Source organism: Venturia canescens, chromosome 9 (assembly GCF_019457755.1).
Source record: "Venturia canescens isolate UGA chromosome 9, ASM1945775v1, whole genome shotgun sequence".
Taxonomy (NCBI): domain Eukaryota; kingdom Metazoa; phylum Arthropoda; class Insecta; order Hymenoptera; family Ichneumonidae; genus Venturia; species Venturia canescens.
This window is the reverse complement of record NC_057429.1, coordinates 12,424,602-12,441,979: the sequence shown is the minus strand read 5'-3', so window position 1 is coordinate 12,441,979 and position 17,378 is coordinate 12,424,602. Positions and strand designations below refer to the sequence as shown.

The 17,378-nt window shown below is 39.4% G+C and overlaps 1 protein-coding gene and 1 long non-coding RNA gene across 4 annotated transcripts in view; one reads left to right on the top strand and one right to left on the bottom strand.

Annotated features, from left to right (window-relative positions):
• ASPP (Ankyrin-repeat, SH3-domain, and Proline-rich-region containing Protein) overlaps nucleotides 1–16,696 on the top strand; it is a 117,098-nt gene extending 100,402 nt beyond the window's left edge. For all 3 annotated transcript variants that reach the window (XM_043428027.1, XM_043428025.1, XM_043428026.1), the window contains 7 exons: nucleotides 9,118–9,317; nucleotides 9,999–10,503; nucleotides 10,673–12,308; nucleotides 13,535–14,323; nucleotides 14,634–14,800; nucleotides 14,916–15,115; nucleotides 15,326–16,696. In XM_043428027.1, coding sequence (XP_043283962.1) covers nucleotides 9,118–9,317; nucleotides 9,999–10,503; nucleotides 10,673–12,308; nucleotides 13,535–14,323; nucleotides 14,634–14,800; nucleotides 14,916–15,115; nucleotides 15,326–15,361 — 3,533 coding nt within the window. In that variant the 3' untranslated portion in view covers nucleotides 15,362–16,696. The remainder of the gene's footprint in view (nucleotides 1–9,117; nucleotides 9,318–9,998; nucleotides 10,504–10,672; nucleotides 12,309–13,534; nucleotides 14,324–14,633; nucleotides 14,801–14,915; nucleotides 15,116–15,325) is intronic.
• LOC122415678 (uncharacterized) lies at nucleotides 7,129–8,430 on the bottom strand. The gene is made up of 2 exons (XR_006261956.1): nucleotides 7,887–8,430; nucleotides 7,129–7,802 (listed from the first exon to the last, which is right to left on the bottom strand). It is a non-coding gene; the product is annotated as an uncharacterized lncRNA (long non-coding RNA).
• Nucleotides 16,697–17,378: the final 682 nt, after the last annotated feature.

Here is a 17,378-nt window from a genome sequence, read left to right as displayed (position 1 = left end):
GCTCCAGTTGAGGTCATCCAGAAAAAAATCTCGGTTTGACCCACTTCAGGAACTGATTCTTCGAATTTTCCCTCAAATATTGCCAAATAATTGGCTAGTCGTTGAACTCGTGAACGCCCAATCACGTCGATGTGTCGATTAAATAATTTGCTCGATTTTCATCCGAACGACCATTCGAAACTCACTTTTCCATATTGAAGAAACGCAGAAATGCAGAATGCCCTCGTTGAAAAATTATCGAATAAAAATAACAAAAACACAAACGGATGGAGTAAATTTGATTGTGAAGCGAACGCATATTTTTTGATAAAATGTGACATTTCGTTTGGCTCCGCATGAGATCATCGAGCCATACCGCTCCATCCTGGAATCGCGTTAAAAGCTTACGAAAATAAAATGATACATTTTTCATTGAGAGTCATTGACATACGATGAGCGAAAATTTTCGTTTAACCATTAAAAACCGGATCGATGCAGCTAGTTTTGTTTTGTTTCTAGTTTTGTCTCCCACACTTCGAGCTCGTTTTTCCACGGTACAAATGCACATTATAAATTCTTTGTTTGACGCACATAAAATGAGATCTCCAGTGTCGTGCTCTTCGCACGCAGCTTTTACGATCCAATTGCAGTCCAGTAGACGAGGGAAAAACAAAAGAGATCGTTAACCCAAGTCCTCGTCGTTTTCCTTGCTCCGTTTATATAATAGGCGAATGATGCTTCGTACCGGTTGACTCGAGCTCACCTACGCTTCGTCGCCGAGAGATCCCCAGGAAGTCGCGAAAATCGTAAAGTTATTATTCGAGAGAGACTTCACGGTGGAAGTAGTAGCTCTTCGAAAGTCGTTAACTTTTTCCTCGAATTCTCAAAATCCAGGCAAACGAAAGCGAATGGTTTTCGACTGGAAATATTGTCCTTCCAAAGCCCACTCGACGTTTCGAAAATGATGCTTCATTCGTCTACGAGAACAGTCCTCGATAAATTCGCTCGAAACATAATCATTTCCAAAGACAAATGCGCTCTGAACCGAGCCAAAACTTTACAGAAGCCAATTACGAAGATTTCGAAAATATGAGACGCTCGGAGCGATCCCGAGATTTGCCCGGAGCGTTGAAAATTCGCTCACGAATCTCATGAGCCGTGCACTCAACGGTTCGCATTGAATGAAGTGCTCATTCACGCGAAATTGCTATTGCGTGGAGCGCGGTTACAATAATACTCAATTAAAAAGATTACAAGAATAATAAGAGGATCCTCAGGAGCGAGTGTTATGAAACCGTGAAAATTTAAAAAGTTAATCACGTGCTCGACCACCCGCATTTGGAGAGAGGCGTACGGAGTAAAGCCTCAACGAATTTATTTATACGGATAACGCCCACGTTTTATAGCGTCTCTGACGTAAAATAGAACATGACACATTTATTCGTGACCCCAATGAAGAATAAAGAGGAGAGATTGACACAGACCTTTCCTTCGTATAACTAAGCTGCTTCGTAACTCCGAATTGAGGAAAGTCGGGGGTCTATCCAATTACGCGAATGCGCGTCTGTGGTCAAAGAAGAATCTCTCATAATGCATTTTTCCATACAAAGAGCATGGAGCACTCGTGCGTGTGGAGTGCGACCGAGCAAAGTGGGTGTGATTCAAACACAAGTTTTCTCGTACCCCGTTTAGAGCGCGCATGCCAATTTTTAACTGCACGAATGCACCGACATAGGCGCCTCTCGGTTCCCACGTTCTTGAAAGAAAAAAAAAAAAGAAAAACAAAAAACGTTCATTCGTTTGAGACGCAGCAGGGCGTATGGAACGAGACAATCGCACACATGTAATTAGTCGAGCAATGACGCTGAAGTTTGCGACGTTGGAGTCCAACGAAGTGATCTAAAAATATTCGAGTAAATCTCGAATTTTGTTCCCTGATGATTTTCCAATTCGTAGTTTTCCAAAACCTACTCTGAACGATTAGTGAAACAAAAAATTAGTGTCTCAAAGCTTTCTAAGACTTGCATATTCGTGGCTCCGGGAACCCCGCGGAAAAATCTCCCATAACAGCGTACAAGTTATCGGTCGTACCTTTGATCCTCGTAATAACGCGGACTGCATGACTCCCTGACGATAAGCATAGCAACGTGCTTGGCTCTACACTTACCTTTTTATCGTTGATTCTTAGTCGCTGCTCTTCATCTCACTCATACTCGGTGGTTTTTTTATTCTATTTTTATACATTCAGCCTCCAATTTTATGGACATTCGAGCTCTTGGCTTTCACTCTTTTTTCGCTTCTCCCTTATATTGCTGTACAGTAGACTTGCTGATAGTTTGGCTATCGAAGCAGCACTCAACGGACATTCTCACGATGATGAATTTTGCAAGGTTCGAGTCCAACGAAATAAAGGAAAAAAACATTCGTAATTGAGGAATTTTCTATTTCACGAAGTATCGGTGCAGCTAGAAAAGCAACGAATTGAAAATTCGGCAGAAATCGGAGAATTACTGGAATTATTGAAGGGTGTTTTACATCATTTCGCGCAGCTCCGCTCTGAAACGCGAGCAGTACGATTTCGCGCGACAGGAAAACGAAAAACCACTCACTAGAATGCTCGGGTTGTCGTGATGCGTGGCCGGTGGTGCTCTCCGATCAACGGCTCTTATCGCACCGTTGGTAGCCCCTTAATAGTGCACCGGTTAACCGATGGTATCGCAGATCACGGCTGCGAGTCGACCCAGCTCCGGTGGTCGGGCTCCAATCCAGAGAAAGCGTTGCTTCTCGGGGCTCGACCGTCCTGACGGAGATTGCATTTGGCTCAAAAACTCAAATAGGCTCGAACCGCACGCGGAGCTCGACTGTTGGCAAATGGAAAAGATTATAAACGTGAGGAAACTCGTGCACATTTTTCACGTACCGAACGAGGCGAAATCGCAACGAATAATTCCTTTCGACGCTCGAAATGTTGCCAGCTTTTAACACCGATTGAATACGGATTAATCCTTCGGAATTTATTAATCGGAGCGTTCTCCGTTACGGGAAGTTTGACTGTATTCATACGTGAGTAATGCGATTATATACAAAAGGGTGAAAAGCGAAGAGCCGTGCGAAGACTAGCGATCGTTATTTCCTCGCATGGGTGTGACCACACGATAGCACTCGAAGCATGCTGGTTAAGCGCAAAACCATCGAGGGCTATCCGCTCAACGCCAATACCATGACGATGACGACGTGACCCACCGACGAACGGTGTGTCATCGGTTTATGCGAGCGTAAAATGAGATCGTTGCACGCTGATTTATACACGCGCATTATTATATCCATCCTCACAGGCTGCTGTCAATGGTTTTTAACTCTTGAACTCGGCAGGACTCGCGGATCGAATTCCGAGCGAAAAGTTCGAGATCGCGTGAGCTTTAAATATCTCACGAATCGTCGCCGCCGATGGTTCTTATTTTGGAGGCTTCTCAATGCGTTTTTCCCGATCTCGTGTCTTTGCGACGATTCTCGATTGGGGTATGACGAAGGAAACGAGTAGGAAAAAAACATCGTTTCGATCGAATAACAGGGAGAAATTCAATCAGTTTTAACATAATTGGACAAACTTGTAAAAATTATACGAAAATCGTTTTTTCTACGTGTGCCATATTAAAACCCAAACTTCGTTGGGCCCAAAGACAAGTGAATTTTGAGCTTCCAATCAGTCTCGTGCCATGTGAGCGTAGTGAGTTTTGCTGGAAGAGCAGACTCGTTTAATAGACTGTGTCAAAACTCATTGAATGAAACATGGTACGTTCCACAAAAATGAAATGTCTGATAGACTCTGTCCCACAATTTTCGGGAGTATTCGTCAAGAAAATGCAGATTCGGAATTGTTTCCAAAAACGCTTCGTTTTGTATAGTGAGGAATATATTATTCTTCAAGAATTTTCAAAATATTTAGCCACCGATTACAAACAGTATATAGTATATTTTGAATTTTCCAATTTTTCGTCCTTTTAATTCTAAACAGCTTTATGTGGGTAGCAAAAAACGATGCACGTGAGAACTATATTTCGTTTTGTTTTCAAGGGTACTTCATCGTGTCAGACTAGCACTTACCGATAAGTGGAAATGTATTATAAATCACACATTTTCACTGTCAGCATAATAAATTCTATGACAAATACACGAATATACACCGAATACGTGTGACATTTTACCATACACATAGTTGTATTTTCAGGGTTGCCCGTACTTTGCAATATCAAAATTTTGAATTTAAAATCATAATTTATTTTTAATTTAAATATTTTAAACTCTTAAATATTTATTGTAATTAATTGTTACATACTAATCAATATTTTTTAATTATTATATATTAGACGTTTATTTTTTGTAATTTATATATAAAATATATAATGTTCTTATTATAAATTTATTTTATAATATGTATTTATATTTATATTTTAATGATATAGTTATAATTTAATTATTTTATACAATTATATCACTTATTTATTAATTATTCGTACGTAATATTCTTACGTACTTTATAATATAAAACATTTGAAGTAAGTGAAAAGATTTTTTATTATGCTCACAGAGAAAAAGACTCTCGAGTCTTTTGAACGAAAGGTACGGGTATTGGTCTTATTACTATGGTGGATAAAACAATTCTTATTACTGCTCTTCGAATTAATGCTGCAATCCAGTACGTATATACTGTCCCCGAGATACTAATATTCTTAGTACTTTCCTCCAGAATTTTCGGCCTCGTTTTTTCCGTGTGGCTTTGAAAAGCATAATAGAAATTTCAAGCTACAAAATACTTCTCATCATTTTTTTTACATCCCTCGAGATACAATCCGAAGAGCGATCCTGTCATTGTTTCGAGTAGAATGACGTTGTGTACGCTCAAATGTGTACATAAATGTCCGTGCGCGCACATGAAGTAGACGCGCCTACAGCATCGTTGTGTTATCGTTACGAAGTTGGAGCCCCGAGACTATCTAATTTTCAAAGCAAATATTATATCAACGAAGAATTTATAAAATTCCAGAAATGTTAAGCAACATCGACTTCCGTTGATGCGATGAAGAATTTTTGAATGAATGCAACGTTTTGTTCTCTTTTGTTGGCGGATCCTTTGTAAAGTGCGGAAACCTTTTCAAAGAAATGAACCATAAAAAAGAGTATCTTCATTTACATTCATCGTAAATCATGTGTTTGCCCTCCATCGCGTCTACATTTCGTTCGAATATCTTCTCCCATTGACCTTAATCTATGATGCAATCGACCGGTATATATCGTCATTGCAAGCTGCGGATCTCCACACGTACAGGATCATGCGACGTTTCAGATATTTCGCAAAAACCTTCAATCCCGGAATCCGTACTATTTTCTGCTCGTCCTTTATTTCGGATTTTAGTCCGTGAGACTGAAAGAACGGATTCGTCTTTTTCATTTGGCAGTTTCTTTTCAAATGCAAATTTTCGAAATTTGCGTCTTCTCGAATTTGAACTAACACGAGAAAGTCAATATAAACAATATACAAAGTTCTACCTTAACCGAAAACAAATAACTCAAGTGCTTCAAGAAATATATTTTCGTTCTTTCAGTGTAAAACATCTTCAAAAGGCTGCCTACATTTTTAAATTGTTCCTTCCGAAACTGATTATGACGTTTGTAAGTAACTATTTTTTTATAGCAAATAATCAATTTACAATTTTTATGAAATACTATTTATTTTCTTTTATTTAATGTTGCGAAGACTTGTTACGAAGAAAGGCCTGGAAGTCTATCTCCGTGATCATTCGAGTAGAAATTCTAAATCAATTCGCTGCAAAACTTGCTGCTAATTTGTCGAATAAAAATCACCGATGATCGTCGGATAGTTATGATATTAAGGACGATGGAAAATCAGTGTTTCTCTTTATTAAAGCAGGCTCCATTTCGAACGTTCCACTATACAGACCTCATAGAATTACGTACCGAGCCCTACTTTTACGAGAGTCAACTCGGATAGCGCTCTCGAGCAACCTTTCCCCGACCGGCATCAGTGTTTTACGGCCAATCAAGTACACGTGCCCACCGTCCCGATCGAAAATTGCAGCGATACGATATACCAACGATAAATCGCGTCCGCATTCGCATTCATAAATTGCCCTGAAATATCGCGCTTTAATAACCCCGACTTTCTGCCACCAATTTTCTGCTCTTTCTTATCGAGCTAAACATCTCTGAATGTGGTGCAGCAAGCATTTCACCGCGCAAATGACACACAAGCGCGTTTACGCAACGCTAACCGAAACATCGTCAAGCAAAGTTCAACTCGACCCTAAAAAATCCCATAAAGACTTGCCCATTAATCATACCGATACTCGTAACGACTCCAGCGGACGTAGAACAACTGCTCCGCCGGGAGGAAACTCTATCAGAACATTTCTATCGGTGGATACGTGAACCGCGACAACTGTGCCATGAAAATGAATGGTTTGATTTAATTTCTACAAAGAGAAAACGAGGCTGAAAATTCTAGAGGAAAATACCAGGAATATAGTATTAATTCGAAGAGCAGTAATAAAAATTGTTTTATCCACCACAGCAAAGAGACCAAAACCCATACCTTTTATTCAAAAAGCTAAAGAGTCTTTTTCTCTATAAGCATGAAAAAAATGGTTCTAGTCACTTTGAATGTTTATATTGTAAAGTAGGCTCGAGCAAGCCTGAAATAAAATTATATGTATGCTAAAATGTCACACGTATTCGGTGTATATTCGTGTATTGATCATAGAATTCACTATGCTGACAATCAAAATTTGTGATCTACAATACATTTCCACTTATCGGTAAGTGCTAGTCCGACACGATGAAAAGCACTCGAAAACAAAATGAAATAGTTTTGACGTGCATCACTTTTTGCTATCTATATAAAGCTGTTTAAAATTGAAGGGACGAAAAATTGGAAAATTCGAAAAATACTATACAGTTTGTAATCGGTGCCTATAAATACTTCTGAAATTCTTGAAAAAAAAAATGTATTTCTCACTATACAAAACGAATCCATTTTCTCCGTGTACCAGATTACGTCTCCGCCATGTTAATAGCCTCGCCAACGATACTCGAGTAGTAATTTGGTTATGGGGAAAATTAAAGTGCTTGGAATGTTATCAAATCGTTTATTTTCGTAGTGCAATCTTCGCACAGTGGGAAAAATAAATTTTTTGATTCGATAGCAATTGACGTAATTGGAAGAATTTTCTTCATTCAATTGCAATGCTTTCCGAGAGAATGAATCGGTAGTTTGATCTAAAACTATTGTGTTCGTTTAATCATGTTTGTGATTTTTTTTGTTGGTGATGATCATACATTTCATTGGCACTCCATAATGCCACATTACGTTTTTTCGATAACTTTTTATTCTTAGTGCAGTTTGACCATTTACTCCCAGAATTGTGTATCAATCGAATGCTTCAATAATTTATAATTATATCTGTTTATTAGTGATTCATTATCAATATAATTATTATGCAATCATTGAGACAATTCAATGATTTCATTTTCCAGGTAAAGCTTTTACGGTTAGCAGCTTTCTTACGATTTCGTATTGACGGTGAAACAGTTTTTGCGGAACTTTGCTTTGTAGATTTGAATTTAGGTAGAGAGATGTTTCTGCTGGTGGATTTGTAAACGCGGCGTGTGTGAAGATTCTAAAAGGAGCTTTTTCACTCCAGTCTTCCCTCTATCCTCGTGGTCTCTTTTATCTATTTTGAACGCGATGTTCGATTCACACAAAATAGAATCGCTCAGGATCCGAAAAGCCGTATCAACGGTGAATTCTGCAAAGGAGAATTGTAATGCTTATCCGCAAGAAATTTAATCTCAACACCGCATGTGTGTCCCGAAAAAGATATTAATCTTACTCCTTGGAGTCTTCGTGGCTGTTCGAAAGCGTATTCAGCCTTCTTGTAGCTTCGTTCTCAAAAGCCTTTGTCATATACTATGGACAAGATTTGATGCGAGGTCGAGGACTCTCCGGCGGTCTTTAAGGAGAGAAAAAAACCGAAGCTCCTATCTCGTGACATTGCGGTCCATTGTCCACTCTCGTGCTGGTCCCAGAGAACCGAATCTTTGTCTCCCATCGTCGCAAGGGGTCTTCTAACTTAGCAATTTGTATACTTATATTTTGGGGCTTCTCTCGAAGGCAAATTTAAGGCCTTTTATACACTCGCAGTGGCCGAAAAAACGTGATTTTCTCGACTTTTTTTCGACAAGAAAATAAATGTTTGTTAAAAACCTGTGAACGACATTCGTTAGTACATATGATCATGTACCTTTACAATTTTTTTTATCAAAAAATTTCTCAAAATGACGCAACTCCAGCTGTATTCCAGTAGCACCTTTTTTTAAGCATCAGTTGCGATGGACATGGAGACTAAAAAACTATTAATCCGATCCATACCAAATTTATACCACTTATTTATTATAATAATAGCTTGAGTCTGGACGAAGGATTCGTAAAAATATTGATTAAAAAAAATGGCCACAGTTTTGACAAAAAATTCATTTTTTGAGGTGCTAAATTTTCGGTTTTTTTATCACAATTTTCGTGTCCAACGAAATACGAAATTTTTCGTCCAGGCCCAGGCTATTATTATAATAAATAAGTGGTATAAATTTGGTATCGATCGGATTAATGGTATTTTAGTAATCGTGTCCACCGCAAGAGTATTTTTAAAAAAAGACGATTCTGAGATAATCGCGTTTAAAGATTCAAGCATTGAAGAAATTTATGAAATTTTGTGAGAATATTCTTCGGACATAGTACTTGAAGAATATCTAATAAAAAAATTTTTGATTTTTCCGCCCATCACAAGTGTATGGCCTTAAGATTTTCAGTGTATATTTCGATTGATAGTGGATTCTAAAGCATCGAGACCGCGTGTTGTTGCGTCTGAAAAAAAGGATTAAAATCCATTCAACGTTTGTTGGCCATAGAATGAAGATATTTTTGAAAAATTACGAAATTTTTATTTATTCAGCGCACCAAATAATATTGTCGTGTCATTAAATGATTCAGCTCTTCGATGACTTGACGTTTTTATCACAATTTTCTTGAAGATTATAACTGAAGTAAACTTTTTATGCTTGCAGCTTCCGACCTCGACTGCATAAGGGCTCTGTTCAATGAAAAGGAAAAGGAACTGTCGTTGGCGGTGGCGAAGGTCGAGGAGCTGACGCGACAGCTCGAGGAGCTGAGAGGACGTCGCAACGGGGCAAACGGTTCCGCTGGTAACGGCCAAATGTCAACTCCAGCGAGCGCGGAACTCGAGAAACTACGACGAGAGCTTACGGTAAGTGACAAGTATAAAAAGCCTCCACTCTGTGACGACTTCAACTTCACAATGCAGTCCCTTCGTTTCGAAATACCGTAATGGTTATCCGTCAAATCCCTTATTTATTCGTTTGATGAAGATTGAAGCAGCGGATGATACCCAAGTTTTTACCGTTGGCACACGCAAAATAAACTTCTCCAGATTCATTTATTCGTAGAAACGATTTCAATCCGTCTCTATGTTTTCGAGCTGATTCCCGAAAATTCACGATCATTTCGTAGTCAAATCATTGTAAAAAAAATCATTTTAAAAATACGTTAGGGCTCTAAGAGAGCGAGGGGGCGGGGGGGGGGGGGGGGGGGGGGGGGGGAGAGAAATTTTCTAATGTACCAACGATGAATCACAGACGTTTTTGCACTTTGCCAACTGCGCGAGAGACACCCAATTATTTCCTTTAGCGCGTTAAACGGGATGTAGCGTCGTGAATTAGTTCGATTTCTCTGCGACGCGTCATTTCTTCATCCCGATTTGTTCGAAACTTTCTACAAATAGCCCGCAATGGTAACCCGGACACTCGTAATTCCCTAACTCTTCCGTAACTGAGAGACGAGCTCCCTTCCCACACCTGCGATGACGTTTCTCTGAAACACCAGCACTGCTTCCCTCAAATCACTTAAAAATGTCAATGTTGTCACGCAGTATCGAAACAAGATTAACGAGCAGCAGAATCAAGTGGTCTCTCAGCAGAGGCTCGCACTCGCCCAGCGCCAAGCCGAAATGGCATCAATCGACGCGCGGATAGCTCAACTCCAAGGACGCCTTCAACGCAAACGAGCTCTGAATCAACGACTGAGCCAACAGCTCGGCACTGCCAATCGCCCGGTCACCACCCAACCAGGCTTCCAAGACGTCAAACACGACTTCAACAACTCGGTTAAACAACGTCCCGCTGGTAACGTCGCTGCCATCGAGCCCTACAGTCACATACCCAACGACAATGATTTCAATCTCAACAAAAACGATCCCAAGTATCAAACTCTACCGTACAATACCAAGTTCACCGTGAATTTCAAACCCACCGAAGACGACGTGAACAAAAACAAAATACAGCACAGCGCCAGCGCCTCGCAGATCGGACAGAGGTCGACTTTCCAACAATTTGGACATCAAATCGCTCACAGCCAGTCGCAGTCCCATATACAGGGTAAGTGAAATATTTTCGAAGGAATGGTGGTCGACATTTTTATGTAGAATCTTAAAATCAATGAAAAATCCAAAAATTCTATTCCAACAATTTTATGTTTTTATAAATCACAGAATTTTCTATTTTATCAGAATTAAACAACATCTGTGTATTTTTATTTCGCCAACAGGTCAGTCTCAGCTTCTCGGACAGCAATCATCCCAGCAGCATCAAACTAATCCACAGGGTTATGCTCCGCAGTCGAGCAATCTTCCTTCGAGCCAATCGAGCAACAATAACAATAACAACAACAATAACATAAACGCAAATAACCAGCAAACGAGTGGAAACAATCAAGGAACATCGCAAAATGTATTTGTCCAAGAAGCACCGAGCCAAGTGCAAAGTTCGAGGCTGCACACTCATCAACAACAGCAACAGCAGCAGCAGCAGCAACATCAGCCTCAACAATTGCAACACACATCGATAGCGCCGAAACAGCAGCAAAGTTCAACTAATTCTTCGAACTCAAGCCTCGCCAGCGGACAGTCGATAACGCAATCGTACAATCATCGAAATTTGCAGACACACCAAAAACCAGTGTCGAGCGTGGCACCGAGTTTTCCTGTCAAATCACCGATTTACCAGACGTCATCGACCAAGATTCATCCGGTGATGCCGCAAACGTTGAGTCTGATCGGACGCAGTCATACGACGAATATAGAGAGAAATTATCCGAATCATTCGATCGGACCGCCGAGTTCTCAAAGTCCACAGGGCCAACAATTAACCCAAACTATCGGTGGTCATCAGGAATCAAACTTTCCGCTGCGTCAAAATTACCAGCACGCGTCACAAACCCCGGGGCAATATTCTTCTTACAGAACCCAAAATTCTCCGAATTTACCATCGAACGTCGCTCCGCCGACTCATGTGCAACAGGCTAATTCAAACTACTCGGCTTATCCGAGTCAGAGTTACAATCAAACGTCGCAAAGTGGAGATCCCTCGCAGCAGCCGAACGAGAGATCGAAGTTCGAAGGTTTGAAGAGCGGAGCGTTGGTCAATCAGGAGAAATATGAATTGCCACTAAAGCACGAGCCACACGTGAGATACGAGCAGCAGGGTCTGCCAAAACACGACAATCAAAAATACGAGCACACGAGCCAAACGACGAAATCTTACGAGCAAATGCCACCGAAAAGCGATCAGAATAACGCCGGACAACAACAACACCAAAATGTCAATAAGTACGAAAGTACAACAAAGCACGATCAAAATAAGTTTGAAGCTCCCCAAACGAGACACGAGCAACAACATCACACTGGCAAATTCGAACAGTCGCAACTCTTGCCCGGTGTTCATCAGGTCAAACACGAGCTGCACGAAGCTCGTGGCTCCAACGCGTATGAACTCAACTCACAATTCAAGCACGAACAATTAATGAAACACGAGAGCACTTCCAACTTTTCACAGTTCAAACCACTCCAAGATAACTCAAAGTTCGAAATCTCACGAGATAATAAAATCGATCACGCCAGTCAGTCGACCAACCAAATGGGCAAACACGATCACACCGCCAAATTCGAACCACCCAACAAAATAGCCGAAAAACCCTATGAATTCGATCGCATCAAGTCCGATAATGACAGGAAATTGATCAATTTCTCCGAACCCAAAAACGAGGACAAACAAAAGCCAGCGTTACCACCTAAGCCCAGCAAACCAAATCCACCGCCCAGGCTCACCCATCATGAGAAAAACGAGGTTACGGAAAGCATCGTTGAAGCTAAAACTCCTGCTGCACCCATCACCCTGAATTTGAGGTAATTTTCCGGAATTATTTTTTAACAACTTTCACTCTAATCATTGAATAATCACGAGAGATCATTCGATCGGTATGACTCGAATCATACCACCATGTCGGATACCAATATCACATCAACATTCGTTCGTTCCATTTCAACAAATAAATTATCATAGTGATAATAAAAAATAAACATCCAAACTAAACTTTAAGGGTATCGTAAATAAATGAGCCAAAGCATATTCGAGCAAATTAGCATCGTAAAACGACTATTGGTAATTGCTGAAACAATAAGTATTATGCAAACAAATAACTGAAGCGCTGAAATATATTGAAAGAAGTAAAAAAGTCCGATTGCCATTCAAAGTGTTGGAACTGGGAAGGAGATTGTAAGGAGATTTCCTCGTGGAATGGTCTCGTCACGACGTAACGATTATCCAATCGGTGTGTTGTCTCTCGCGTTTCCATTTCGTTCGTCAATCGTCGATTCTTCTATCCTCGCTCGATCAACGATCTCTGTAGTATTTTCCGATCCTATTGCACAACGTGGTTCCCTAAGTTTTAACAAATTGCGAACGTGAGTCTGTCGTGCGGTTGACGTAGGTAAGGGATTAATGAAATCTCGTTGGCAAAAGACTCTCGGTGCCTGTATACATCAGGCTCTTAAAATGACAACGACGACGTTTTATAGCTTCGAAGCTATATTTATAAAATGTTAATTAGTCCACGATCGATTTGGCGAGTGAATCTCGTAGCCCACACTTGCACACACACACGTAAACACACACATGAATAGAAATACGAGTCTGTGTCCTCGGAATAATAGATACGGAAATAGAAACTTCGTCGACTGGCGAAATTCTCTTTGAGGAGCGGAGCACACAACACATCGTGCGAGTGAGAAAGCTCGAGGGGAAAGACTTAGTGAGTCCGAGACCACCGATAGAGACAGAATCTTTAGTCTCCTCTCGTATTGCTCTCTTCTTTATTTTTTATATCAATCACACGTGCTTCCGGTTGAATATTTAAACGCGCGAAATGAAAAGCGAGTTACATTCACATTCGGTTTCGTCGATTTAAACACTCAATCAACCAGTGACAACTTACAGTGAGAAACGGTTTTTAATTATTTTAATTTTTCAAGCGCTTTAATCCTTTGGGAAATCTAACAAATTCCATGGTTTTTCAGTAGCTATTATTAATTAATTGATTATAATGATAAACATGTGAAACGTTTGCGTTCAGGTCCGAGAAGGAAGAGGATATTCCGCCAATTCCAACATCCGAACTACCAGAATCACCGATCGAGACTCCGATAACGAATCATCAAATAATCAAGGCACGTCCATTGGCCCTAAAGAAAGCTCCGCTTTCGGAGCAGCCGAGATTACGTTACGCCAAATCAAATGTGCACGTATCGATAAATCGTCGAATTGAAATGCCACCGGCTTTTCTGTTTCCCGAGACTGAGATACCCGCTGATCTTATGCAAAGTGAGCAGCAAACGCAGCAAACGACGACGCAACAGCAGCAGCAACAACAACAACAATCACAGAATTTACCCGACGTTACCGACAACTGTAAAAAATCATTGAACGTTGGGATCTGCGAAGAAATATCGAGCAACGACAAACTCGAAGACGCCGACATCGTCGACGCTCTTAATATCATCAATATCGAAGACAAAGTTAAAAACAATAAGGCAGAGACTGACAAACGCCTGGAAAGCGAAATCGATTGCAAAAACAACACCGACGTCGTTAGAAGGAAAAAGGGCAATTTGAAATCAACCACGGGTAAAGCAAACTTATCGAGACGGGTCTCCTTCGACCCGTTGGCCCTGCTTCTCGACGCTAGCCTCGAAGGTGAACTCGAACTCGTCAAAAAAACTGCCAAGGAAGTCGCCAACCCAAGCTCCGCCAATGACGAGGGTATCACTGCCCTCCACAACGCCATTTGTGCTGGACATCTCGAGATCGTCAAATTTCTTGTCGAGTTCGGCTGCGACGTCAACGCTCAAGACAGCGATGGATGGTAACTGTTTTTATTTTTTTTCCTCTTGAATTTTTTTCGTTTGATGCATAAGCGGAGTTCAAACTTTTGCAATCGTTGCCGCAATTTTTATGAATCGGACGAAATCGTATCACGTGCAATGAAACGTGACAGTACTCCATCGAGTCGTCAAATTGGCAGAATTTTAGAGAACTCGAAGAAACAAGTGCAGTCGTTAAAAAAAAAAAAAAATTTGCTCATTTGAATACTTCTGAGTTATAAATTATTTTCAGTGTATTCTAAAACACCGGTGGAATGTTGAATAGATAATAAAATTCTAATGACTTTTTAGGACTCCTCTTCATTGTGCAGCGAGCTGCAACAATCTTGCGATGGTCAGATTTCTCGTGGAGCACGGTGCTTGTATATTTGCCACGACGTTATCCGACCACGAGACAGCTGCGGAAAAGTGTGAAGAAGACGAAGAGGGTTTTGACGGATGCTCCGAGTATCTGTACAGTAAGTACCCAAATATTTCTTCGAGCAAACAAGCTGATTTGTTTTGCCAAATAAGTTATGAAGCCGCTCTCGTCACATGAATTTTTATCGCAATGTGTTTCGCCTTTTTTTACAGGTGTTCAGGAAAAATTGGGCATTATGAATAATGGACAAGTTTACGCAGTATTCGACTACGAGGCACAACACAGCGACGAATTGACGCTAAAAAATGGCGATTCGTTGGTTATACTCCGCAAGGGAGACGATAACGAAAGAGAATGGTGGTGGAGCAAACTCGGAAATCGAGAAGGCTACGTTCCCCGAAATTTATTGGGCGTAAGTATTGCAGCAGAATTTTTCAAATCCAGTGATTCTCCTTAAAAGTACTCAACATTATTATTTTCGTTGAAGAATTTTTCGCTAAACGTCCTCCAGTTGCAAAATCCAAAATTTCTAAAATCCAAATTCCAAAATCGCATTTCACGAACCCCTGGCAGTGTTGCGAATATTCAATACAAATAACGTTCGCTTTCAATTTCATTTCAGCTATATCCAAGAGTTCAACCGGCAAAGGCAGACTGAGAGGCCCACAAAAAAATCTGCAAGAGTTTCTCAAATATCCGAAACGTTTATCATCACCACAGTATTCAATTTGCAGCTTTATCTCATTAGGTATTTTTTAAATAGTGTGTATTGTAATGTCACATATTATTATAGTTATTTAATGAGGCCGACTCGATCGGATGAGGGAGAACGGAAGGAAAAAAGGAATATTACATATGTGGTTTAGCGTTATATTCTATTAAAGGAGAATAAGAATTCACTCTTGGAACAGTTCTTTGACGAAGAAAAGAAGAAATAGTCGCAATCGAATCTTTCTCTAAGCGTAACATCCTGTGAATTCTACGTTTTTTATCATTTCTTTTTAATCCAATCAAATACGAAAAAGCCTAATTCGTTTTTCGAACAATCACGAGTATATCTGTTTAAATAATAGAGAATGTAATTTCGCGTGCCTATTGAAGACTTTATACGCGTGTACTTAGATGCTTTTACAAACGCTGGGCCTCCAACCCGTTTGATATATCAAAAACTTAATGAAAAGCGAAGATAAAATTAGCGAGAGACGAGTCCTCTGGAAACGGACAATATTGGAGCGATGATAGTATCATTTTACGAATTGAATGTGCATTTTTGTTTTTTCTTTAAATTATATTTTATATAAATATATGATTCGCGTACTCCATAAGGCAACGCCGAAACGAGAAGAAACTTTCATTTCCTTCAAACGACATTTTTGTTTCACCTAAATGTTTGTGTTTAGATGAAGTCAAATCGTGCTTCTCGATTCTCGTTACGTTTCTGTTTTGTTTTGTTTTTTTTTTTATGTTTTGTTTGTTAACATACGAAATAGCAATTTCACCTGAAAGTTCTCAAATCTACCGTCGCTCTTTAGATTCGAGAAATCTTCGCATTCAAACGAAACGTATTCTCTAAGCTTGCCAATGGAATAATTACGTTGTAATGGTATTATTTTAATTTTAGTCAGTCGTGACACCGACGAATCCCGAATTACAAAAAAAAATTTATTATAAAGAACAAAAATTGAAAAAAAATAAAAAAAAAACATGAGAAATTATGTACCACAACAGATGGAATGTTTGCGAGTAACTTTAGACATTTTTCACCCTCACCTCGACCGATGCTTATGGTTCGAAATGGGTTAAATATCAACGTGGCAATACTATTATTATGTACGCGCGACCGAAAACCTCGACGATATAGCTGACGGAAAGATTACAATGATTTATAAAAATAAAAAACAAAATGTGTGCCTTTGAAAATAATATTGACCAGATTATGTAAGAATGCACGATATATGACGAAAAATAAATTGTTTTTTTTTTCATAAAAGTACACCATTGGAATTTTTTTCATCATTCGAAAACTTATGATTTCTATCTTAGTTTCCTTTATGCAAATTCGCTGAACAAAAGTTTCGTGAGCAATGTCAAACATGCCATGTTTTATTCCGCACGTGACTAATTCAAAATTGTTTAATCGGAAATCTTGAGGAACAACACCTTATGTCAAATTCTATTAAAATTGTTAATGAATTTTCCAACTTCCTGAATCGAGTTGCTCTCTCGGACAGAAATATTATTTAAAAGTAACTTTTTAACAGCGATTCGATTCAATGAGCATTTATTGATACAAAAACTTAATAAGCCAATTAATAGATTACATATTTACTTAGTCTTTTTTCAAAGAATTATGAGAATACTCAGTCAAATAATGACAACGATAATAATAAAACATTTTAACAGACAAAAGACTACCGAAATTTGTTCTCATAAGAATTTAAACAAAATAGGATAGAAATAAACATCAATATCTTTTTTCTTGTGAGTCGTTAAAGTTGAATATGCACCGGTTCAAATATAACACTGTCTGCACTGGTTCGTGGTGTTTAAATTTGTTCTTTTCAAACATTATACTCATAAAAATCCGACGGTAATCTCCATTTGTAATTTGTCTTTAATAATCTATGCTGTTTCGTTTGTGGAACAAACGACTTTGATTACGTCAGATATTTTTA